The following is a 27,180-nucleotide window of genomic DNA, read 5'->3' as shown; positions in this document are numbered from 1 at the left end:
AGACAGCTTGGGTAAGGAAAGCGAGTTGTGTGGAGCTGACGCGCGTGCGCCTGCGCAGCCGGAGCTGGAAGGCCGTTGGCGGCGGTTGGGTTACCTCAGCAGTCAGTCAGTGGGTCGGTTGGTCGGGCCATCGGCCGCGCATGCGCTCTCTCCTCCCCCCGCCTCACTCCCCTTTCTCTCTCGTTTCACCTCAGAGGAGGCGCAGAGCCGAGCGGGCGCCGCTGCCGCCGCTTTCTCCGGCCGTCCGCCTCTCCTTCGCGATGGGCTCAGAGAAGGACTCGGAGTCGCCGCGCTCTACCTCGATCCACGCGGCTGCCCCGCCGGCCAAATGCCCCAAGAGTAGCTCAGGACAAGCAGGAGGCGGCAGAGGCACCGGCGGCGGAGGAGGTGACGGCAACAGCGGCAGTAACAGCGGCACCAGCCGGGGCCGACGCCGCCTCCTCAGCTTCCAAAGCGTCTTCTCGGCCGCCGCCTCGGCCGCCTCGTCCTCAGCCTCCGGGGCCGGAGTGCGCCGCCGCCGGAAGGCCAAGGCCAAGCCAGAGCCGCCTCAAGCCAAGCCCGCCCCGGTGGTGGAGGCGGCGGCGGCGGCGGCGATCGCCAGCCCCACCGCAGCATCAGCCCAGGCCACTCCGCCGCCGCCCTCATCGCCACCGCCACAGCCTCCTCCTGCTCCTTCGGCGGCGGTTACCGGGGAGGGCGATGCCGCCGCCGCCGCTGCCGCCACCTCGTCTTCGTCGTCGTCTTGTGGTGCGGAGTGCGAGGAGGGCGGCGAGGAGTCCTCCCCGTCGGAGCTGGAGTGCCCGCTGTGCCTGGTGCGGCAGCCGGCGGGCAACGCGCCGCGCCTCCTCTCATGCCCGCACCGCTCGTGCCGCTCGTGCCTCCGCCAGTACCTGCGCATCGAGATCACCGAGTCGCGCGTCAACATCAGCTGCCCCGAGTGCAGCGAGCGCCTCAACCCGGCCGACATCCGCCTCCTCCTGCGCGACTCGCCCCACCTCGTCGCCAAGTATGAAGAGTTCATGCTCCGCCGCTGCCTGGCCGCCGACCCGGACTGCAGGTGGTGCCCGGCCCCGGACTGCGGGTGAGAGAGAGCAAAGTCAGGGGCAGGAGGAAGGACACGCTTAATAATAATAATAATAATAATAATAATAATAATAATAATAATAAGTAAAAACAGCAGCTGCTACTTTGGTGGCCGTTATGGGAAGTAAATTGCTTTATCTGCATTAGCCTGCTGTGATCTTTACAACAACCCTGGAAAGGTTGGCCGGTTTGGATCTTGCCCCCCATGTTACAGATAGGGGTGGGTGAGGTCCAGACAGCACCACCTAGCGGGCTCTTGCCAGTGGGGGACATTAAACCTAAGAACAGCATCATTCCAAGCAGCTTAGTCCTGCACCAATTCAGAGCGAAAGCAAGCCAGTACTTTGATTTGGGGCCAGCCATGATTGGCAGGATGTGTACCAGGTTTCAAGGTTCACAGACGGGCATGTAGTACTAGGGAGATAACTCTTTTTAAAGGTCATGTCACTGAGCCCCAGCTGCAGTTTAAAGTTTAAAGGTGCAGGGGAGGTGCCTTTGCATTGACTAAATATTGTCTTTGTAGCCAAGCCAATGTTCTGTACCAGCTGAATACATGGTGCATTAGAGTGAAATAAGCAAAAATGGTATGTCACTCTGCCATCAACAGTTTACAGTTTAAAAGTGGATAGTTTAGAAAGAAAATGGCAAAGTGATGGAAATATAAGAAAAAGGGGTGTGAAGAGCATTCTCTGGCTTTTTTCTGTTGGGGATAAGGGCTTTGGGAATTAAGCCCAGAGGCTTTGTGGGAGAGGTGGTTTTTGCAGATTTTATATTCTTGTTTAGTTCACACACTGCTGCTTCATTTGGGAAATAGTGTATAATTGTGTCTATAGTTCATATCTCACCTGCCATTAACAGTCATAGCAAGCCATTTAGCTTTAGCCCCTTATCTGCAATAAAGTTAACATCATTATTTTATATTTTTTCCGACTTGTAGGAGTGTTTGAAAAACACTTGAACACTAAGAACATTGTATGCAGTAATAAGTATTGTATTTTTAACTACTGTTCACTTATTTTATTTTATTAAGTTTCTATCCTGCCCTTCCTCTGAAAGGAGCCCAGACTGCTCCATGTTCCTATAGAAATTAAGTGTAGTACGGGGAATGTTGCTTCAACAATGGTGCCTCACCTGACTTTTTCTGTCCAGAGGGAGACAAGTAAGTGCCCTGTTCCCAAACTGCTCACACTCTTTCAATATCCTAGGGGAAATGGTGGCAAACAGCAGAATTTTTTAAGACTAAAGCATTGCTGATCAAGTGCATGCAGTGCACCAGCAGGACTATGTCCAGCAATGAAGTGTCAATTTGAATGCACTTAGCTTCTTCCAATCATTCGCAGCCCTTAATAAAGGAGTTTCTCCAATCTCATTAAGGCAGCTATTTTTGTTGCCTAATGGTTATAATTTTGCAAAGGAATAGGTGTGAGTGAAAGTGAAAATGAAAACAAAACTTTCATTATCAGATCATTTGGAAGTGCCAAAGATGTGCTAGAACCTGCGTTAAGTATTTAAAAATCAGCAAATCAGCATATACATTCCTCATAGGATTGTAGTCTAAACCTTTAGACGACCCAGGGAGCTGCATCTCTTGAGTGAACACTTTCTTTACAGGGCTTGGGTAATACTGAACACGATCATAGTGTAGGAAGGGAAATAGGATGTATGTATAAGATCAGTTATCATGGTGCAGACTGAAAACACGTGGAAGACACAAACTTTACAAGATCAGTATATCTTTTAAAGTTTGAGGTGTTTATTAAGGACTGTCTTTCCCTCTGTAAATGGAGGGCAACACATAAGTAATGGAGGGAAGCACATGTATGTGTAAACAAAACTAACTGCATTTACAAGGATTTGTGCGTCTAGAAATTTATTAAAGGGCAGACTATAATGAAACAGTTCACTCTATGCTGTGGCTATCAAATCCTCAAGAGGAATAGTTATATGAAATGGAAATACTATCTCAAACACTTTGTGTTGGCATGTAAAGATAAGCTGGGATCTCTGGGTTATTGTGATTTAGCATGAACGAGTAGTACCTGCTGCTTGATTGATCCCACATTTCTCCTCCCCAGTACAAGGAGCATAAACAAACCTAAGAAACCATGAGTGATGGTGGTTAGTAATAAACTGCCCTTCTTCAAAAGACCTTAACAAATCTTAAGCTGTGGTTTATTACAGATAGGTAGCCGTGTTGGTCTGCCATAGTCAAAACAAAAAAAAAATTCCTTCCAGTAGTACCTTAATGACCAACTAAGTCAGTTCTTGGTATGAGCTTTCGTGTGCATGCACACTTCTTCAGATACACTCTGTATCAGATACACTCTGTATCTGAAGAAGTGTGCATGCACACGAAAGCTCATACCAAGAACTGACTTAGTTGGTCTTTAAGGTGCTACTGGAAGGATTTTTTTTTGTTTTGACTGTGGTTTATTGTTACCTTATAGACTATGACTTGTTGGTCTCAGTAACAGAGGAGGGGTGGCCCATCAAGAGGGAAGATAATGTGTCAGACAGCTGTGGAAAGTCCCAGTTTATGATGATCTAGATACTCCCAAATCATTCTGTGGCTTGAATCCTTGGCAAGGACTGGCTGGCACTGCTGATGGTAGTTAATTAACTAGGTCATGCAGTGAGGTGTGAATTGTACTTTGTGTCATTCCTGTCTACTTAGTTGCAGGTAGACTTTGCTCAGAATCGTTTTGTCAGTAAAATTTATTTTCCTGAGAATCTGGTTTAAGTATTAATGAATATTTATTGATGTGGGGTTGATGTTACAGATGAGGAGTGGGTGACCCTTGGAAGTAGGGGCAAGGGGAGTTTGATTTGAAATTTTCTGATCACAAGTGTTGCATGTATTTCAGCTTTGTGGTGGAATTTTTTTTACTGAAAAGTTCCTGTTTCTAAAATGCCAGGGAATTGTGGGTCTTTCCCAGCCCCTCTGTATGCTGAGAAGTTCAACAGCCTTAAGCTATCCTTTCACAATAGTGGAGGAAACTGTAAACAATGACTTTCAGTAAGAACAGAAACTTGCACATTCTGGTAAGAAAGCATTTTATGTATGGGGATGCAGGTGGTGAAATGTTGAATCATTGTGATTCAACATCCAGTTGGGTAACTGGGAAATGGCCTAGCCTTTGGCAGTTAGTCAGAATGAGATTTGAGTAAGTCTTGTTTTACTTTCACTTCTGTTTTCTTTTAAATCAGTCCCCCAATGTTTCTCTTAAGACAGCATGGAAAGTACAAGCAATGATTCTTTAAGTTGTCCTTTAGAACATTCATCTTAAAACATGGGGTAAGGGAAGTTGTAATGTACTGGGCACTGCAGAATATTCTTGGAATTGTTGTAATTGCTTCTGATTCTGTTGATTTCTGTCATGCATATGTTGTTGCTGGGCAGTCCCAAATTATGCTGTACTGCATAATTAGAGGAATTAGAGATCAAAAGAAGGTGGGCAGGCATACCACCCACATGGTAGCTCCACTAAATACTGTTGGGCAGTTTTTCTGCTTTGCTTAATTAGCAAGAATCTGGTTATCACTTAACTGTTTCCTCTATTCAATTGATGCAAAATTTATCAGATTTGATAGGAAACATAAAACAAGCTGATGGAACACCCTGCTCTTGGATAGATACCGCCAACTTGCTTTATTTGAGATAGTGCTACTTCTGTGGCAGGGTTCTGAAGGTTAGTGTGCTATTTAACACTGAAATGAAATATATCCTATCTGGTTGCCTTGTATTCTAAGCTAATAGTTTGTACATAGAGACCCTGAAGACTACCCAGAAACATTCTGAAAGAAGCTTCAGCACTGTATCCTTTGTAACAAACTTGAGACACTGGTGGGTTTCATGACGTTCACTGTTGGAATCTAGATTTTGTTTTGTTAAAAAATACACTGTTCTTAAATTTGCAGAAGTTCATTTAAAAATGAAATATCACCCCTGCCAAAAGTCTGGAAACAGGCAAGAGATAATGAACCAGACCTTTTCCATATTAAAGTGTTATGTTTTACATTTCTCTGTATATAATAACAATGTAAGAATGTAGCCCCCATTTGTAGTGCCTCATCACAATCCTGGATTTGCATGAAATCAGGGTGGGGTAAGGGGCAAAGTTACAGGCAGGTTGCGCAGAAGGTTGCCATGGCGTGGTAGCAAAAAAGAAAGAAGAGAGGCATTATGAGGGGGAAAGTGGTTTTAAACAATGGCAGAAGTTTGAGTAGCAGGGGTGACACTGAGTGGGGCAAAGTGGCAGTTTAAAACAGGGTTTGAGTACACTGAGAAGGGAGTTTTGAAAGGCTTTGCTTTAGCTTTGTGCTGTTAGCTTCTGTGTTGTATGCATCTCTGCTTGTTCTCTTTCTTAAAACCGATTTGGTTTAAAACAAGCAAAAATCCTCAGTGGTCTTCCATTCTTGCTTTACTCAAACCTCTGCTGTTGTTTAAAATCACAACCACCACCCCCAGGGTTACTCCAGCACAGCTTTATTCAAACTTTTACCAGTTTAAAACAACCTCTTTTCCTCTTTCAGTATTTTTTCCTTGTTGCTGAACTCAAACTTCTCTCTCTTCCATTCCTCAGAGAAATAAAGGATGCTGAGCCCTCAAATATCCCACAGTAGCTTCACAGAATGTATGTCACTCCTAATACCATGTGTTGTCTTCAACATGAAGTTCAGTGAAGATTCAATGTAGTAATTTAGAAGAGTTAGTTTGTTAACAATCAAACATCTATATATGTACAACATCCTTTAAAACTGAACAGCCCAACTGACAGTCTTGGTTTTAAGATTCTACTCATTTTTAAAGTTACAGTAATGTATATCATCATGGTGTGTGTCCACAAAGGGGGCTGCAGAATAGGGGAGTTGAGAAAGCATGCAAATGGTGATCTGTGTGCAAGGGAGAGTTGAGAAAAGTGAGGACGAGGATGGAATAAAGAAGGGGGTGATGGTAAAAATAGGAGTGTAAAAGGGGTTGCAAAAAAGAGGTAGTAAGAGGCATGGGAATGGGGTTGAAGACTAAAGTAGAGTCATGAAAGGGTCTGCAGAATAAGAGGGAATAGCTTCATAATTGAGTGGAAGGTGAAAAAGGTGCTTAGTTGCTCTGTGTTGGAAGAGGAAGGTACCCGAGATTACCATGCGGTTGGTTTGTATGTAAGGGTGTTGCACAAAAAAGAGGACGAGGCACAAACAAGGGGGTGAAGATGAAATGAGTGCAAAGTGAGTCTATAGAATAGAGAGAACTGGCATCAGAAATGGGGTTTGAGAGGTGAAAAGTAAGCTTTGGAATTGCATGGGGTGGTAATGGGAAGCTCTAGGGCAGGGGTCAGCAAACCTTTTCAGCTGTGGGCTGGTCCACTGTCCCTCAGACCTTGGGGGCTGGACTATATTGGGGGGGGGAGAGAACAAATTCCTGTGCCCCACAAATGACCCAGAGATGCATTTTAAATAAAAGGACACATTCTACTCATGTAAAAACACGCTGATTCCCTGACCATCTGCAGGCTGGATTTAGAAGGCAATTGGGCCAGATCCAGCCTCTGGGCCTTAGTTTGCTTACCCATGCCCTAACCGTTGCTTTTCCTTCCCCCTTTGCAATTGTTGAATCTTCATAGAATTTTCGGGAGGCAGGGAGAGATGGAGAAAGAGCACAGATCTACCCATGGGTAGGCAAACTAAGGCCCGGGGGCCAGATCCAGCCCAATCGCCTTCTAAATTCAGCCCATGGACGGTCCGGGAATCAGCGTGTTTTTAAATGAGTGGAATGTGTAATTTTTATTTAAAATGCATCTCTGGGTTATTTGTGGGGCATAGGAATTCGTTACCCCCCCCCAGTATAGTCCGGCCCCCCACAAGGTCTGAGGGACAGTGGACCACCCCCTGCTGAAAAAGTTTGCTGACCCCTGCTCTAGGGGGTTAATGTGGGGGGCTGTTAGGTGGGTTGGTGAGCACCACAAGCAGGCAGTGCAGCTGCTAGTGCTAGTAATACCGTTAGAATACAGTATCAAAAAAATTGGTTGCACAAAATCCAGCTGCAGTTTTGCATATCACTTGCTTGAACAGCAGCTATCAATTTTTCAGCTATCAGGTGGGAGATTTTATGTGTAAAAAACATTTGGAAGAGACAGTGGGATAGGGCATGTGCTCTGATGAATAGCTGTCACATTTACACAAAAGTCAATTGTACATGGTGCCAAGATAGGTACTACTTCAGGCAGCACATATGCTAAGAGCTGTCAGTAATCTGTGTGGGTTCAGAACGATGCATATGATTTCTTTCTCCCTGCTTCTCACATGTTTTGTAGAAAATTTTGTCACATAGGTTTCATAGTTCAGTTTCTCTGTGAGACTGCAGTAAAAGCATGTTCTGAGAAAAATAGCATGCAAAATCCTCATGGTTTCTGAATCCCACCCATGCTTCAAGCATCTTCATAAATTGGCAAGCTTAGCTATTCTGCCTAGGGAGGTAAACTGCAGACATAACACAAGGGTGTGTTTCCATGGTAATGTTGGTCTTCTAGTGCACAGTTAGATCTGCATACAAATCTGGAACTACCTTTTTCATTGTAGTCAGCTCGTGCTGCTGTCTGACATTCGTTGCTTTGTATTTTTCCCTGAGGTTGAGGGGAATATTTCAGGGCATTATAATAAATTCATTGTGTTGGCAGAATTACCAGTAAATGAGTAGAGCAGAGCATGAATAGGGTGGGGCATGTATTTAGCCCTCATTCAGTCCGTGGATGTGAAAGGTGGTAGGCAGATTGGTACTTGAGGTCAAGGTAGAAGCAGAATTCTATATCTATTTTTATTGACTTGTATTGTATTATATATTATATTATATTATACTATACTATATTATATTTGTATACGTACAGCTTTTTATTTATAAATTTGTGCACCTCGAAGCAGTTCAAAATATGCAAATAAATAAAATAAATACAATTAACTTAAAATACTAGATAGTCATATCTTTTCAGCAGCTAGAACCCAAAAATATCTTAAAATTGGCTGTAGGAAAATATCATGATAAACAGAATGGTTTTTAACTATCTGTGAAATTATCCTATTACCACTGCTCTCCTGATCTCCATGGGGAGCTTCTTCCACAAAATGGGTGCCACAATAGTTGTCCCTCCAGCCAACTAAGCAGTGCAGTCAGAAGTGCCCCACCGAAATAACACAGTGTCATTGATGGACTATAAAGAAAAGGGAGTCTTGAATATACTGTAATCTGTTCCCAAGCTGTTTAGGGCTTCAGAGGTCAAAAACAACACTTAAAACTTTGTTCAGCAGCTAATGAACTGCCATTGCAGATCCCTCTTTATTGATGTTACATGTGTGCAGTAGGAAGCTTCAGCAACCTAGGTGCAGCTTCTAGACCAACCTCAAGGTTAGCCCACATAGAATGTGTTACAGTAACCCAATTGTAAGGTTACCAGCATGTTGATCACAGTAGCTGGGTATCCCTGTAATCATACTTAGCAGACCTGCCAGGCATTTCCTGCCACTGAGGTCACTTGGGCCTCCAGTGACAAAGATGGATTAAAGAGTACCCCCAAACTGTGCACTTGTCCTTCCAAAAGGAGTCCAACCCCATCTAGAACTGGCAGATTTCCCTATTTCCAGACTCAAAAACACCCACCCACAATGTACTTCATTAAGGATTCTGCCATGAGTCCTGTGGAGGTCTTGTGGAGCGGTTGGTCCAATCCAGATGAAAAATAAGAACTTGGGGAGTTGAAGTTTGGCAATATAGAGAAGGGTCCCAGTGGGTTGTGGAAGATGAAATTGGGATCCCACGGAATTGAATCATAGAATTATAGAGTTGTAAGGGACCCTGAGGGTCATCTAGTCCAACCGCCTGTAATGCAGGAATCTCAACTAAAGGAGGGGGGCAGTGACTGCACAGCTGGATTCAGGGGAGGGATTGAGTGGGTTGACAGAGATATGTTGTTCTTCTGTGATAACAGCTGCCTCTAGTCAGACCTCTGCTATTGTGGAACCACCTCTGATGTTGCCTCCTGTTAGTGATGAGCTGCTGCCTTTTGGGGAGGCAACAGACTAGGTTGGATGCAGAGCCAACTCCACTTCGGTCTTCAAGGGCATGGAGGTACTGGCACCTGCATGAACAAACCGCAGTTCCAACCCACTCAGGGGAATGCTAATTTGCTTTCTCACTCCAAAGACTCCAGCGCCGTACCACACACTAAAAGCACCCCCTCCTCAACAGGTTGATGGGGCATGCTGTTTGTTAGTTCAGTGTGTTCACTTGTGCCTAGCCATGCATCTAAACCTTTGTTGTACATTCTATACCCTGTAACCAGTGCCTTGCTTATATAAAAATCTGCTTTGCACTTTAAAAACTTTGGCAGAAACAAGAGGCTAGCAGCAAGTGCCAGGATAGATTCAAATTCAGTTTCTGAAGGTCATGCATGACACTCATGACTCAAATGTAGTAGAGAAATAGAACTTTCCTCCAAACTTCAAATGACCACTCCTATGGCTATGTTTAGATGTTAAATAGCATTGGCAATAGAATAGTACCCTGCAGTACCCATAGCATAACTGCAAGGAAGCTGTGGAACCAACCCCATAGATAGGACCAGAACCACTGCAATATCGTGCCCTCAACTTATATCTTACAAAGCTGATTGGGAGGATACTATGACCTGAAGCCAGTCTGGAATGGCTCAAGATAATCAGTATCCTCCAATAAGCCTGTGTTAGGACTTCCACCATTCTTGATTTGGCTAAAAAGGGAGAACCTGTGTTCAGGAGGTAGTTAATCATAAACCTTGGTTTGCAGGTAGGGCTTATTGAGGAGTGGTCACACAACCACATCTTTAAGGTTGTCTGGCACTACCCCTTTGCATAATGACACATTCACCAATCCCTGGAATTTCCTTGCCAGCCCATTCCTGCTAGCTTGAATTAGCCTTGATGGGCAAGGATATGGTAGGACAAACTGTTACAAATATCTTTTCTACATCCTCAGTCCTCTTTAGCTGAAACTGATCCTACAGGACTAAACCAGATGATGAGTTGGAAACCTCACCAATATCCTTTCTAACTTTGGTGTTCAGATCACTGTGGAGATGAATGCTTTTACCTTTACTTGGTGCCTAGCAAAATTATTACAGCAGGCCTCAGAGGGTCCCAGCCTACTTTTTGCTGCAGCAGGTATAAGTAAAGCACATGCCACTTTGAAAAGATCTGCTGGACAGCTACTTGAGGACACAATGGTGGCAGCCAGTTAAGCCTTTGGTGCCTTAACCACCACACAATAGGCACAATTATGTTCAGTCACTCTCACATCACATCTTAGGCCAAATGTGCTTTACCTATCATCTTTTCTATGTCATTGTCAGAAATTCTGCAGAGAACCACAATGTTACTCAGGCTCCACAGTGTCAGACAGAGGGCTTGAGGGCAATTTTGTTGATAGCCTGCTTCATCTCACCGTTCCACATCAAGACAGGAAACATCCACAGAGCATTCAAGAATCAGTTGGATTCCATAAGTCTTCAATGGCAGACCATTCTGATAGACCCTTTATGCTTGCAGGGAGGGATTTTTGTCATGACACCAAATCTCGCAAAGGCTTGCGTTACATGAAATACATTTGACAAACACACAAGATGTAACCGGCTGTGCATTCACATAAACAATACTCCTATATATTCTTATCACAATATCAAATGTTTATCTTGCACATAAACAGCACACAAAGTGCAATAATATAGATGGAAGTCCCAATAAATCAGTTCATTCATAAAGACCAAATGTCTTCTAGTTTCTGTTCCACATATGTTCATAAAGTCCAAATTGGAGCCTACTACAGTTCCACAGTGTTGACAAGGATTTCCGGAAGAATGCCTTGTTTCACTCTCATGGGCTTCATCAGTGGTACATGTTCATATGTAGTATATCAAAGTCATGGAACTCGCCCTCCTGGGCTTCATCCGTTGTACATATTCTAAGTAATATAAATGAATATAATGTCGTAATTCAACATATTTTAACAAATTAAAATTGTATAAACAATTGTGCTATAGAAGTACATACCATATATGAAGTATCAAGATAATAGAACTTCTAACATAGTGGTTTCTGCAGTGAACAACAACTGTTACAATGTAAGATTATATAGACAGGAGCAGCATTGATTTTAGTTACAGGTGACAGAAATCTGCAGCTGTGAGGTTTTCTTCTTAAAGTTACCCCTTTAGAACAACAAATGTAAAACAAACTTTATCCATAAACAGGTGTTATATATACAAGCATTAGTAATGACTTATAGAAAGCAACTATAATCAATTTCAGTATTCAAACCTGAGGGATGCAAAGAATCAAGTAGAAAAATAAATCTAGTTTCTTTCTGCAGAAGAAATGACACCAAATCTCATCAAGAAATGATCTAATAGCAGGGCTATAACAATACCTTCACATCTCCAGACAATCTCTCTCACACCCTGTGGCAAAGACTGAAATCAAAGTTAGATCCCATCTTGTATGTCAGGCCGTGCAAAAATATGCTGAGACAGCTTCATGGATGCAATGGAGGCTGGTCCAGTAGAGGCAGATTAGGCATGAACTTTGAATTCTCCAGAACAGTCCTGGGGTTCACTAACACCACAGTCAAGGACACCTCCTTCAGCTGGGTCAGATAAGCTGTTTGTTTAGCAGCAGGGTGGGTAGAACATCTGATAGCAACCCCAATCTATCTGGCCCAACAACAGGTGCAGGCCATCTAAGCCTGCTCCAATGGGGAGAAGTTCTCTGGTGAGTGCAGTGATAGCTTATGAACCACAGTGACTCTCCTCCTGCCTAGACCCACTAAAACCAAATGGTTATATGAAGACTGAGACTGCTCAGGAGGTCCTGAAAACTGATGGAGTGAGGGGAGATACCCAGAAAACAGGGTGGGTGTAGGCATGAGTATTGGAATGCAGTGTATTGGAAAAGGGCCTGGCTTGCTGGCTGGAACCTTAAATAAAAGCACTTCAGTGTTTTGTTGCAGGTCTCACTTGTAGATTCTGTTCTCAATGTAGTTTTGGGTGTGGAAATGCAGTTCTTGAGAAGGAGTCTTGAGAATTAATTGTTGGCTTCTGTACCTTCAAGCCTGAAAGGTTTGTCATTAACACTATGTCATTGAACTTGATGTTATCAGCTGTCCTCTTGCTCTCCTTGTGAAAGATGATTCTTGTAGGACAGCAGTTGGCTTCCTGATAATGATGGGGTGGAATGGCTAGAGGGGGGCTTAATTCCCCAGTGGGGACTCAGTTTAGAAGAGCTGGGATAGTCAAAGCCTCTTTTCCCACCTGCTAGGAGATTATCAAACTGACAAAAAGGAAGTATAGATTCCCCAGCAGCTGCATACAAATTGTACAGTGCAGGGCCTCCCCTCCTCCATGTAAGAACTATGGCTTTCTGGAATCACATCCACTAAAAAAATGAATGTTACATTTAGAATAACTTGTGCAAGTTAAGTACATTGCAAAAAAACCCTAGACATGTTTTATTCTGGTTGCATGTTCTGCAGAATTTGATTGAGCTGGGGAAGTTGAAATTACCTGAATTTTGACAGTGCAGAATGAAGGGAAGCATGCTCTGTAGTCATGCATATTTCTGTATCTCCTGATGAAACATGAATTTCTGTATCTCCTGATGAAACATAATTGTTTTTGTTGAGGACTTGCATGAATTGAGGGCAGTCCATTTGATAACAGGTGGTGCCAGTTAATATATTTAAATCTGCCTCTCTGCTGGTACTGCGCATTCTTGTATACTAGAAATATAAAGCAGTCCTACAGACGTACATGGACCTCCTTTTCTGTCTTTTGAATCTGCATATTGGCACGTAGGTATGTGATGGCCACCTTTTCTAATTGTGCTACACTTGGGTAAAATGGTTTTTCCATCTCCCAGAGGTTGTGAATCATGTGGACTATTCCAGATTTCTCATGCTGCAAGATCTGAGAAATAGTCATGCAACCTGAATTATTTGGGAATTAATAGAAGAGTAACAAGGGTGATACTTCTGACCCTTACAAAATATTCAGACTACAGTGTTAGACAACCTCCTTGTGTCATTTTTTTGTGTATGGTGGGTAGCTTCTGTGACAAGGAATTGTTTTTTACCTCTCTTCTGACTTCTTTTTTGTGCTCAGGTAGAAATTGTTTGCCAATTGGTGCTTCTCTTTCCAAAGTACTAACTATAAGCCCATTAAGGGAGATGGGGAGAAAACTAACTTTATTATGACAGGCTTCTCATGGTTAGAGCTCTTAGAATGTTACACAAGCAAGTCAGTAAATGTCTTGTTCTCACCAAGGGAGAGAACAATATGTTAGATTGTAGATGTTAATTACTGTACATCGAATAAAGTGCCTTAATTTTTGCTGAGATATAGGTAGTAAATCTGAGAAAGCTAGGTTAATTGTGGCTGAGTAGGTTTCTACAGAGACAGTTGTCTGTGTGGCTTTACTTCACATAGTCCAGTTTTGTCAATACATGTCCCAAACAAAACACTGTCCTGCCATTTACTTTTTTGCTTAGTTATGCTGTTATTGCCTATGGATGTGCAAGCTGCCCCAAACTGACGTGTGAGAGAGAAGGCTGCCAGACTGAATTTTGCTATCACTGCAAGCAGATATGGCACCCAAACCAAACTTGCGACATGGCCCGCCAACAAAGAGCACAAACTCTGCGGGTACGGACAAAGCACACCTCAGGCCTCAGTTATGGACAAGAATCTGGACCAGGTATGTACCAGTGAGTTACTTGCTAGCTATTGCAGTTGTGTGTGAAGATCTCGGAAAGAGATTGACTTGATTAAATGTGACTTTTACCTTTGTATGGTAGCTAAATTTCAGCAATGTAAAAGGCAAAGGTTTATACACATACACATACACTCCTCTATCTTGGCAAACAGGAAGCATCATCACAGTTCAAGGACACATTCTGGACAGACAAAACTACTTGAGGAGAATAAGGGATGTGGCCTGAGAAGAATCTCAAGGTTGGATAGAGAGGCCTTGAGGGATGCTTTTAGCACCGAGGTCTAAGATTTCACACCTCTGTTTTAAAGTACCCACTTGCTTCAAGTGAGTTATAAAACTTTTACCTCAGACATAACATAACTATTGAACATAACTAGTTCAAATCAAATGTCATTCTTCAAATTGCATGCTGGCAACAGCAGTGTGTTTTGGTGGAGTTGGGAAGATAGAAAGCTGTTTCTGCTAGGTCAAACTGTTTCTCCATCTAGCCCAGTCTTGTTTAATCTGACTGGCAGTGGCCCTCCAAGGTCTCAGGCAGAGGTCTTTCCCCATCACTTGATATAACTAGAGATGACAGGGACTGAATTTGGGACCTCCTGAATTTAAAGGACTTGCAGTAATAATGAGCTATGATCCTATGCAGCCTTGTTAAAAATATCAGGGATGAATTACTTGTCAGGCCCAGGATACTCTTACCCCTTTAAACTAAGAATGAGTTTCTCAGGCAATAACCTTACCAAGTGACTTTCAGACATTCATTCTCAGTCCGCCCCCCTGCCTATATGACAGGATTGTGGTAATGATAAAATGGGGGTGGAAGGGAGGAGCATATTCTCTCTTGAACTCCTTGAAGGAAAGGTGAGATTTAAATTTGGTAAATAAGTGAGTCAGGCCATGGTCCTAAGCACAGTCAATTGAGTTAGAAACAATGAGGTTTTCGAATCTTGACCTGCCATGTGATTTAAACACTTTTTTTCATTCAAAGGAGGATGGGCTGGAAGAGTAAGACTGTGGTGGTTCTTTCACCTTCTTTCTTACAATGGAAGATCTCAAAGATTTTCAATTCCTTCTTGGGATTTATTTAGGTGCACAAAATTTGACTGGATTCTCCTTTTCAATTCTATAGCAGATGACATCAAGCCATGTCCACGTTGCAGTGCCTACATCATCAAGATGAATGATGGCAGCTGTAATCACATGACTTGTGCTGTATGTGGCTGTGAATTCTGCTGGCTTTGTATGAAGGAAATCTCTGATTTGCATTACCTCAGGTAAGTTGGAGGGTAAAATGCCCTCAAGCTGCTCTACCTTGCTAGAGATATGTTGCTGTGGTCCAAAACCTTTACTGCTCAAAAGATACTGTGCTGTGGGAGTATCAAAACAGATAAAATATTGATTTGTGTTCTCTTACTTAGAAATGTAGACTGATGGACTTAAAATTGGTTGGAGATGGCCTTAGAACCCTTCCCAATTTCATGGGCAGCAGCACTTGCTTCTCTAAGAGTGTTCTGTCATTTTTGCTCCTTGGCATTATGTTAAAACACACCTGAATGCTCCAGGCCAGCAAACTGCTAAAATATTTGGCTTTTAAAGAGGTGGGCACACTTGCTGATGATAAATTAAGCAAGGGCATTTGATTAGCAGCCCCTGTCTGCTATTTAGCCTCTTAATTCCTATGGAAGCAGTAAGGGTGCACTTAGTTTTTCACACATGATTTCTCCATCTTGGCTTTATTTCTGTTAAACAAATCATGACATGGTGTAATATGTCATGTATTGTTGTTTATCTGAGGTTGTTTTTACCTAATTTTAAGACCTGTTAAGGAACAAATGATTGCTATTATGTCCTGATATGTATAGCCACAGAATTCAAAGGAGGTGCACTTTCTTTTACCCATGACTATACATGGATCAGCTGCAGGGTGGGGGGCTGTGTACTGTGTACATACATGTGTGTGCGTATTATGTGTCTGTGAGAAAGTGTGCCCTCCCTCCCCCCCCCCACTGCTGGCATGTGGCCCTTGGAGGGTTGGCAGCGAGGGACTGCATGCCTCAGAGCAGCATTCGAAACTCCCATTGTTCTAGGCACGTTTTGCGACAGGGAATTTCATTAGCGAGAGCAGTTTCTGAGCCTAAGATTTCAGATTAAAATTGCACAGTGGAAGGAAAGGAGGACTTTTTTCTGTCTCCCCATTTCCAGCCACTCTCTGAAGACTGGAAAAGAAACCCTCTTAAGAATATTAGAGGGGGGGTGGGCAGGGGAAGAATGGCTTTGTTTTTTGCAATCTTCAGATGAGGACTAGACCATGTGAAAAATGAACATAAGACTTTTAGCTGCAGTTCATTCATTTTCATTTTTGTATTCTTGTTATTAAAAAAACGCACCTAGATATTATGTTGTTGTGTGCATAACCTAGATTTAAGGCGCCATTTAGCTCCTAGCTTTCATATCTCAGTTTCTAACACTGCCGCAGAGTCGAAACAGTTCCCCATCTGTGCTGTAGACACACCTTTAGCTACTTGGACAGGAAGAGGAGGGGAGAGGTTTGGTAGAACCTTTGTGGGCAGGTGTCTGCCTTCCCCCCATTTTTGAATCTTGTTCCTCTGAAGACCAAATATAAAATCTCTTGCAGCCCTTCTGGTTGCACATTCTGGGGCAAGAAGCCATGGAGTCGTAAAAAGAAGATTCTCTGGCAGCTCGGAACATTGATTGGTGCCCCAGTGGGTATTTCCCTCATTGCTGGCATTGCCATTCCAGCCATGGTCATTGGAATCCCGGTTTATGTTGGGAGAAAGGTAAGAATAATAACTGTATACGCTGAATTAAATCCAACTACAAGGCTGATGGTTTTTTTTGCAGGGGGGAGGGGAGGTGCAGAAGTGGTGGTTGTTCCCCTGATAGTTAAGAGGGACCATACAATATATTACACCATACCTTTGAATACCAATCATTGGTAATGACAGTGGAGGAGGGCTTTTGTATACATAGCTGTTTGTGGACTTCCCATTGGCATCTGGTTGGCTACTGAGAAACAAGATGCTAGACTAGAAGGGCCTATAGTTAGATCCAGGAGGCTACTCTTAGGTTGGAGGTGGAGAGATCTCAGTGATAATTGAAGTTTGCATTATGGGACCTGGGGTGGGTAATATTCCTTAGAACACGTGTGTGGTCAGCCCAACTGCATATTGCCTGCGGCTTTGCATGCCTAGTAAGTTTCATTGAAGTTGCTGCTGATTTTGTGGCATTGATTCTTGTTGATGGTCCCTGCTCTGATTTCTGCCAGTCTGTCCAGTTATGGACAGAGTGAGACTTCCACCTCTAGAGAGTCCTTCAGCCTCTCTTCTTTTTTTCTGGAGAATCCATCTCTGCTATAAACTATTAAGAGCTGCAATAGGTAACATCTTCCTAGAATGCCATTCTTCTTTGTGTTGCATTGCCTGTTTTTATCCTTGATTCTTCTTATATCAGATTCATAGCAGGTATGAGGGGAAAAAAACCTCTAAGCACAAGAGGAACCTGGCCATCACTGGTGGAGTAACCTTATCTGTGATTGCATCGCCTGTCATTGCTGCTGTCAGTGTAGGTAAGTAGATGAGTTCTGTGTTAGAAAGCACAGTCTGACAGTGGCATTAAGAATTTCCAAACCCCAACACTCCTTAGATGGGTTATAATTTAATTACATGGAACACATATATTTTAGTTCAGGATGCAATGCAGTGCCTTTGCAGAGCATCCTCAGAACTTGGGGTGGGTGGTGGTGGTCAATGTTCATGCTTTGCGGAGTGGTGGTGAATTCCTTTCTGCTCAATAATCTTCTGGCATTGTGAAAGTGGTACAGCCAAGGACTTCCTTTGAGAGAGCTCAGGAAAACAAAACTATCTTTCTCCTCCCTGTCCCTATATAGTTATGGAGTTTTCTATCACTTATATTAATGTTGCCATGCACCACCTCTGTTTTCTATAGCAGGGGCAGTCAACATGATGCCCTCCAGCTTTTGTAGTACCACAGCATCTTTTACAATAAGCCACACTGAATGAGGTTGAACGTTGTCACCCTCTTCTTTGCTTGAAATAATAACTCAATAAAAAGTTGTGTGTCTTTCCTTGAAAATGAGCCTTGGTCAATACCTTCCCTAACATCACTTAAATAGGCAACTGTGTCCAAGCAACAGAGCATGCTTTCAAAAAGAAGCAGCTCTGCTTCCTTTATCCATGCCCAGTGGGTTTATATGGTTTCTTTTGCTGATACCCTTGATATGGTTTCCATTCATAGATCTAGAGGATGTTTGCTTTTACATTAATATCAACTGCAACTCTATAGATCTCTTGTTGTGATTCGCAATACCTGCTACTGGTATTATGTGCTATCTCTACAGCGCTAAGAGTCTTTTCACTGTGCCCAGAACAACAAGTACAGATGCTTCCATTTCTAATCTGACAAAGGGTGAGAAGAATATCAGAACTCTTCACCATACTTTACAGTCCCTTGATCTCACAGTTTAGTAGATACATTTCAACCAAATAACCTCCAAGGAACTAAACTTGATATTTTTGAATGAACAGAACCCTTCCACTTGGAGGTCTTCTTATGCAAAATGGATAGACTTTTGTATATTTACTACTTCTTAAAGTTTAGACCCTGTGTCATATTTAATGTTTCATATTTTCCCTCTGGACCCATGTTCCTCCACCTCAGTCCTGCCATAGATCAGCATTTTCTCACTCTTTAACAATTATGTTTTTAAAAGAATTTTATTTATCCCTGTTCTCTTGCTAAGCTTTGACTTTCACGAGGACAAGGTGATTTGTCAACCAGACCTCACCTTTAATTGAAATCTTCCTGTTTTTACCTTAGTCAAGATATAAAGTCATTCATCTCCCCGCCTCCCCCACCCACAATGACAGGAAGTTTGCTTTGCACACACTAGGTGTCAGTTTCATAATTGTCTTCTATCTTCATAGAATCAAGGATTTTTGCTAGAATAAAATGTTTGTTGTGACTTAGTGCAAAGGCAAACTGGTTTCAAAGCTCTCTTGCTTGATTGTTTCAACTTTCATGCTTTGCTAGTTGGCCAAACAGCCTATAATCACAAATATCAATTGATAAATGGCCACTTTCTCAGGATATCCTGGGTGTCTCTATTATACTACAAAGCTCCCACTATGCTCAATTCTTGATGTGAAAGTTTGCGCTGGTACTGCAGTTGAAAGAGACATTCTCCTGAGGTTTTCAATCACTCAGTTATGGAACAGCACACAAACTGCAAGAAAGAAAGGCAAGCTACTTACATGTTACTGCTGTTCTTCTAGTAGCCATCTGTGTAATCTATGCAAACTACTCTTCTCTCCAGTTGATAGTGTTCTTAGTCTCTGACTAAGCACTTTCATGGTGGTAAGAAGATAACTGAGCGAAATGTCACTCATCCTGTCCTTGAAGAATGTGCAGAGAGGACATATACCTGTATTTGCAGGATTCTGGTTTCCTGCTAACTTTTATTCTTTTTTCCAGGTATTGGAGTCCCTATTATGTTGGCATATGTCTATGGAGTTGTGCCAATTTCTTTGTGTCGTGGTGGTGGTTGTGGAGTTAGCACAGCCAATGGGAAAGGAGTCAAAATCGAGTTTGATGAAGATGATGGGCCAATTACAGGTAAAGAAGTAACTCTGTGTTTTTAATCTTGATGGGGGGAAAACAACTGTGCTTAACAGCTGTATCCATGGACAGGTGGAAGGGTTAGATAATTGATGGGGTGAACTTGTGAGATCAGTTTGATTTTCTTTCTCTTTCTTGCTAACATTACAAACACATTACTTTGTACATATTCTTCACTTGCTGCTCCAAACTGATATGGACAAAAATATTTAAAACTACTAAATTCATTCAGCTTCATTGTTTTACTTCCAGGTACGCTAGTTTAAATAGAACTTAACTGGCTAATGTAGGAATGCTGCTGTCAAGTCACCTTTTGTGTTATGTTCCTTCTTATATTTTTCATGGTCTCTAGTGGCGGATGCTTGGAGGGCTCTGAAGAATCCCAGCATCGGGGAAAGCAGCATTGAAGGCCTTACCAGTGTGCTGAGCACCAGTGGGAGCCCTACTGATGGGCTCAGTGTCATGCAGGGCAACTACAGTGAGACAGCCAGCTTTGCTGCGCTCTCAGGGGGCACCCTGAGCGGTGGAGTCCTCTTGGGTGGGAAAGGAAAGTACAGCAGGTAATTAAAAGTTCATTTAGGCTACAGCACCTGTGTGTGATATCATGGGTTTGAGACTCAGTCATAAGTAAACCTAGTTTGCGTGTATTTCACAACCCCCAAGCTAGGTGTTCCCATGCAAGAATGTCCCCTGTTCTTACTTCATGGTTCTATTAGATTGGAAATAAAAATGATTTGGGTTAAGTCTTTTCTGTCCTTTTGTCATGCATTGTCTTGCATACTTCAACATCCCATTGGCACAATAACAAGAAAGCTTGCATCCTGAATCATAAGGTTATAAGGTCTGTTCCTCTGATCCAGTGTCTGAAATAGGCAGCTGTGTAATCAAATCTCTATCTAGCACCAAATGTACAGCCCAGAATTTGACTGTAGAATGTATGGGAACGTGCTACACAGGAACTGTTAGTCATGACCACAGACATGACCTAATCCTGTTCTAGAGAAAAACAGGCAAAGCAAAATTCAGCAAAATAAGTTGTTACTTAAAACTGAGTCACTTTATGCTTAATTCTTCTGAATTAAATAACTCCTTTGTGTAGTCAAACATCAAGTGAGGTGGGAGAGCTACATTAGTATAAAGAACCTAATAAATTCCTGTCCCTTGCCCAGGCTGGAAGTGCAGGCTGATGTCCAGAAAGAGATTTTCCCGAAGGACTCGGTCAGCCTTGGAGCCATCAGTGACAATGCCAGCACGCGAGCTATGGCAGGCTCCATCATTAGTTCTTACAACCCCCAAGACAGGTATGTTAATGCAGATAGTTCATGTTTGTAATGGGGTCAGTGGACTCTGAAGTAAGCCCATCATTTTTGTTCTGATCTTGTTAAAAGATGTTGGTAGGAGGTCACCATAACTTGTTTTCTATGGAAAACCTCATTTAGTGAGAAGAGCCTTTTCTTGTATGGCAGATTTGGATGGAAAGTTGGATGAATGTGGCTTGGTGTGGATTTTGTTGACTATCATTCTCTGCAGATCATTCAGAAGTATTTAGCTGCAGGGGCTGATTAATGTGTAGTGAAAAATTAACCGGAAGCTAAGACAAAAGAATACACATACTGGATACTTCATTATTCTGCTACTAACTTAAAGAGTAAATTTTCAGATACAGTGGACCCTCAGGATATGTACTTAATTCGTTCTGGGGGTCCGTACATACCCTGAACAGTCTGCAACATGAGGTGCCACTTCTTGCACACACACGCGGCGCGATAAGAGTGCTTCTGTGCATGCGCACACGGCAAAACCTGGAAGTATACACTTCCAGGTTTTCCATGTTCGCAGCCCGAACGTTACATTACCCGAAGGTAATGTAACCCAAGGGTCCACTGTACCTCTCGTGCCACTTTGTTTCAGCTAACATATTTCTATGTGCTCTCAGTGTACTTCAACTGTTGCCTGCTCTTATAGGCTTGCAGTACCTAGTGGGAAGCAACAACTTTTACATAAAGTTATGTCAAATGTTTTCAGGATTCTTTAGTTCTGTGTGTGACCTAGAATCAGGGAAGGCTGCTGAAACTCAGGGTGACAGTTCAAATCACTTGCAGGAGTTAGCCATCTCATTATTTTGAATTGGTTGTACCCCTGTTGCAGGCTGCAAGAGTGAGGTTCAGAGCAGGACTAGATGAGCCTTTGGCTTGATCCAGCAGGGTTTATTCTTACGGTTGCACTTTGTCAGTGTTTAAAAAACATCTGTTTGTCTATGTGTCCAAGTGTATGCTTTTGTGCACACATATGGACCCACATTGGAGCAGTGACTTAATGTTGTTGATGCTAACATTTTGGGTTTTTTCTAGCCACAGGCTCAGGTAGCACACACACATCAGGGATACATAGCAATATGTTGTGGGGCCTTGTTCATGTATTATACTGTTTATTTTGTAGTAGGTTTTAAAAAACTATATTAGAAATGTTAACTCAGAATTGCAATAAATAGTTCTGAAATAAAAGTTGTCTCCTAGAACTCACACGGGCTCCTCCTTCCACAGAGAGTGTAATAATATGGAGATCCAGGTGGACATAGAGACCAAGCCGAGCCATTACCAGCTTGTTAGTGGGAGCAGCACAGAGGATTCTCTCCATGTTCACACTCAGATGGCAGAGAATGAGGAAGAGGAAGCAGAAGAAGAGCAGGAGCAGATGTGCAACCACCAAAGCTGTGAGCAAAAAGACTGCATTGCTAGCAAAACCTGGGACATCACTCTAGCACAGCCTGAAAGCATCCGAAGTGACTTGGAGAGCTCAGACAGTCAGTCGGACGATGTGCCTGACATTACCTCTGATGAATGTGATTCCCCCTATCCCCAGACTGCTGCCTGCCTGCATCCCCCAAACACCAGAGGTGCTGAGAGCCCAAGTGCCCATATTGGCCAGTGTGCCCAAGCAGAAGGGCACAGGCCAGAGGAGAGAGTCTCTACGCTGGAGTGCATTGAGGCCCGAGTATGAGGCCGCTCTCTCCTGAGAAGAAGCACACTGATTGTTACTGCCTCTACTATGGTGAGGGCCACCCAGGAGTGGGGGTGATTATGTCATTGTTGGCTTTTGTTTCTGATTCCCCAGACTGCTGCCCTAACCTGTCTCTGGGGAAATGGCATTTCTTACATGATAATAAACCCTTGATCTCTCTCTTTTTTTTAATTTATTGGTTCAAGCGCTTGGTGATGCTCTGTGAGTTGTGTAAGAGTGTACATAAAAGTGTGCGTGTACATCGTATGTCTGCCAAACATACGCCTAAAGAACGCCTTTAATAAAGATTCCTGTTGCCATTCACAGTGGATCCTGTCCTCCCTTTTCATAGGACCAGTAAGTTCTTCTGAATTTTCCTTGTTGCGCTCCTGCCTTGGTAAAGCTTGTTCCTTGCCCTAAAATATAAGTGATGTACCTCTAACTCAGTCTGATTAGTGCTGTTGTGTAGAAGCCTGGGTGTGGCACACATACTTCCAACAAGAGTAAGGTGAAAGTTTGAAGTTGCTGCCCTCCAGAGGCTGCTTGAGTCTCTGCAGTTGCAAGTTTGCTTTGCATCATGACAGAGCACTCAGTGATACTGTGGTGTTGAATGCTCTGAGACTATTGAAGTGATAAGGACACGACAACAATACACTTCATTTAGGAGGCATAGCCTGAAGGAAATGAGTCCAGAGGAAAGCTTGATGCAGCTTGCAACTGGAGTGTGGCAAGTGACTGGAGGGCTGAAGTGGAACAGATGTATGTCATGTAGCAATAGTCCCACTGGGTACCCCCACATTGTATAACAGGAATGAGTGTAAAAGGCTGCGAAAGATAGCAGAAGCATAAAGGTGAAGGAGGCTCTTCGGGAAATTTAATTTTATTTATTTATTTATTTATTTATTTATTTATTTATTTGACTCTTTCACATCCTGTTAGTCCTTGTATAAGCAGCTTTGCTTTTCTGTGCACGCATGCACATCCACCCACACACCCTTAACCCTTCATGCAGAGGTGTTTAGAGTGAAAGCCTCTCAGAGGGCAAAGTGGAGATCCAAATATGTAGGAATACTATGTGGTACAATTCCCTCAAGCCTTTGTGGGTTTGTTTTGCGTATTTGAAAGCTCCCCAGTGTCAAACATTTCCTGCATGTAGAAAGTGGAAACTTTCTCCTGATAACACTAGCTTTTCATGTTTGGGAGGTTATATGTATTAAAAATGTGACAACTACTTTCATTCTGAAGTGGTATAGGTCCTGAGGATCCAGTACCATGTACTTGCTCTGACTTAACTGTTCAGCAGTTCACTCACTGTTCAGTAACCAAAACTGAGTTTCTCATTCTCTTTGCCCGGGCAGTTTCTGGTATCTGGAATACAAAGTGTTGTGTGCACAGGACAAGACACCTGCATCCGGGCTGAAGCCTGCATCCTCCTTGCACTACAGTTCAAGGGCTAGTTGTGAATGCTGCCTCCACAATACAAAATTCATGACTGAAGCACTTTACAGCCAAATTTTCCTACACTTCTATTCTTGTAGCCTTATGCAAGATGCCCAACTGTTAAACTGCTGTTTGAATTTCTAAATATTTCAGCATTTTTCTCCTTAATGAGCTCTGGAGCAGAGCAGTTAAAACAAGTGCAATCAAGGAGAGGAAATAGCTGTCATTACTGCTCCATTCTAAAATTAGAAAGAGAAGGAGCAGCAGTACAGAGCAGCACCAGTTTGGTAGTGCTGTGCAGAAATGGATGGGGTGGTATCTGAGTTCAACATAGTAATGAATGACTGTCAGGATACTGGTGATGTGAATAATTGACTGTGTGTGTCCCTGACATACCAGTGATGGTGGCATGTAGAAGATAATACAGAAGTTACAATGAAAGTTCTCAAAAAAAAAAAACCCCACACAGCTGGAATACTGATAGCAGCCCTATACGTGGTGAGAGAATAAGGCACAGGGTCTGTACTGCTAGACCAGTCCCTATCTGTCTCCCACAGTGGTGACCAAATCTTTCTAGGAAGTTCACAAGCAGGGCATGACAGAATGATTCTGTGTTAATGCATTTTTATCCTGCTCTTCACCCCAAAAAGGCTCCCAGAGCACTTAACAAATGTTAGTCCCTGCCCCCAGGCTTGCAATTTCAATACACGACTCAAAAGGAAAACAGACTGGGAAGGAGGATGGAAAAAAGTAAACTCAGGTGCTATTTATTCCTTAAGTGATCAGCTAAAATGAAAATATTTCAAGGAGAAGAGGAGTCAAAAGTTGCTTGTCTTCCAGTAATGCTGGTTGAGAGGCTCCACAGTCCCATCTCACTTCTACAGCCTGGTGGAATGGTTGCTGTAGATAACAGCTGAAGGAGAAGCCTGACAGAGCTAATCTTCAAGCAGAGTGGACAGAGAGGCCCTGCAATCCTATCTCTCCCCCCCCCTTCCCTGCTGCTGAATGGCTGTAAGTGCTGGTGGTGAGTAGCCTCTGCACATGGTATTAACATTATAACTATGGATGTGGGAAATTTGGAGACTCCCTGAGTGTAATGTCAAAATACCCTTGACCTTCAGCAGCTCCCACCAAAAAATCTTATTGAAGCACTCTGATTACCTTGTGTTTAAGAAGGAATCTCCCTCTAGCCCAGACTGGTTATGATACCGGGATGTGCATGTGGTGATGGTGTGCTCTCATTTTCCTTGCAATGCAGCTTCACTTGCTGTATTGAGTCCTCTGAAACTAGGCCTCTGTGAGTACCTGAAATTTCTCTGCTTGTGATTTGGATTGCCTAGAGATCTGAGGGAGGCCTTGGGGAATGGATGACACTTGGAACTAGGCATTTTGGTCCTTCCCTGCTCTATGAGTCTGTTCTGTTGTGTGATGTGAAAAATTGGCAACCTCTTGAGATTTCTGTTACAACTTAATAGCTGAAGGCACTTAGCTGGTGGGTGTTGATAGTATAGCTGATTATCCCAGAATCTGCAGTGCAAGCCAAACTCCTATTGGTGAATGAGATGGAAAAGCTAAAAGCCATGCAGCAAAGGAAGAAAGCAAGGGGCATAGTTCAGTAGCAGAGCACCTGCTTGCATGCAGAAGATTCCAGGTTCAACCCATTGCATTTTCAGGTGGTGTAGGGAAACGTCCTTGTTTGAAACCTGGAGAGCCGGTCCCTGCTGACAGTGCTGAATTAGCTGGGCCTATATTCCGATTCCAGATATGGCAGCTTCCAATATGTTCCTAAGTGGTTTGCTCTCTCTTCACCCACCTCAGTTTGAAATTGGGTAAAAGAGACATACAGACAGGGCAGACGAGTTCAGGTTCTAACAACAACAACAAATTATTTATGCCCTGCCCACCTAGCTGGGTTTCCCCAGCCACTCTGGGCGGCTCCAAACAGAATATTAAAAACAACAAAACATCAAACATTAAAAACTTCCCTAAACAGGGCTGCCTTCAGATGTCTTCTAAAAGTCAGATAGTTGTTTATTGCCTTGACATCTGATGGGAGGGCAAGCATCACTACCGAGAAGGCCCTCTGCCGGGTATACTGGGCCGAGGCCGTTTGGGGCTTTAAAGGTCAGCACCAACACTTTGAATTCTGCTCGGAAACACATTGGGAGCCAATTGGCTGACAAAGAGAAGTCTTCAACCAAGCCTTTGGCTGATAAACATTCTATATCTGTTTAAATTTGGGGATTTGGGGGGGGAGGGATTGGGTTGTTTTTGTTTTTATTATGTATTTTGTGTTTTTATCTTGTATTTTTATGCTGTGAAGTGCCCTGAGATCTCCAGATGGAGGGTGACATAAAATTAGATAGCTAGCCAGTTAGCCAGCCTTAGGAAATTACCAGAGCACACTTGCTGTTGGTGGTATGGCTCACGTTGCCTTAGAAGAGTACCAGATGTTTGTGCGCCTGCTTGCTCCTTGCCCTTCCTGTATCTCTTGGTAAACATATTAACTTTTAAAAGATATTATTTTCAAATGTTTTACAACAAACAAAGGGAAAGAGCAGTAAATATGCAGTTTCCTCTAAGCACAGTTGCATATATATGTGAAATCGGGGGGGGGGGGGAGCGCAATCAGAACATGAAGAAAACGAAATGCACAAGGTGCTGCAATAACTCAATTGCATGAATCCTCACAAAGAAATTCTGACTCGAAAGCACTTCTGGAGGTTGGCAGGTGGGCACTATGATCTGGCTTTCCAGAGTGTGTGAGGAATGGGACCAAGTGGCTTCTGTGAGAGCAATGCTGGCTGCGTAGTCTACTATAAGAACTACAAATTGCTGTGTGTGTATTTTTGTCTGGCAAATGGTGGTGGCACTACAGCAAAGTGAATCCAAGAAGCCAATGGCCCTAAGAATAGACCTGCAGAAAGATCGTTGTGCACCTGACTCTGCTGCCTTCGAATTTCTGACATCCGGAATTGCAAGTTTGGGCACCTTGAAATGCAGGGCTGATCAAAAGATATTCAAGTTACTGCTCTGGAATGACATTCCTGATTCTATTTTGGAATGCACATGAGCTTTTCAAAGCCACATTTTCTGTCTCAAATGTTTTGCAGGTGAGAGGAAGAGAAATAAATACCAAAACTCTTGCAGTGAGAAGCATGCAGAGGGGGCAGGGTGGGAAGTTTAGATCAGACAAGCCACTGGCGTCTGAGCATGTTAAGT

The 27,180-nt window shown here is 43.1% G+C and overlaps 1 protein-coding gene across 2 annotated transcripts; it reads left to right on the top strand.

Moving 5' to 3' along the window:
* On the top strand, positions 1-22,842 carry RNF19B (ring finger protein 19B). 2 transcript variants are annotated; one of them, XM_083751708.1, is made up of 9 exons: positions 1-1,081; positions 13,643-13,848; positions 14,996-15,137; positions 16,499-16,661; positions 17,335-17,449; positions 19,375-19,515; positions 19,871-20,078; positions 20,688-20,819; positions 22,062-22,842. In XM_083751708.1, exons 1-9 carry the CDS (start codon positions 141-143, stop codon positions 22,516-22,518), a joined length of 2,505 nt encoding a protein of 834 aa, XP_083607834.1. In that variant the 5' UTR covers positions 1-140; the 3' UTR covers positions 22,519-22,842. The 2 variants fall into 2 exon arrangements, with proteins under 2 accessions (XP_083607834.1, XP_083607833.1); XM_083751707.1 differs by having other exon boundaries at positions 14,993-15,137.
* Positions 22,843-27,180: the final 4,338 nt, after the last annotated feature.

Source organism: Podarcis gaigeae, assembly GCF_964106915.1.
Source record: "Podarcis gaigeae genome assembly, chromosome: 8".
In the NCBI taxonomy this organism is placed as follows: Eukaryota; Metazoa; Chordata; class Lepidosauria; order Squamata; family Lacertidae; genus Podarcis; species Podarcis gaigeae.
The sequence above is the reverse complement of the archived record's forward strand: the minus strand, read 5'-3'. Positions and strand labels throughout refer to the sequence as shown.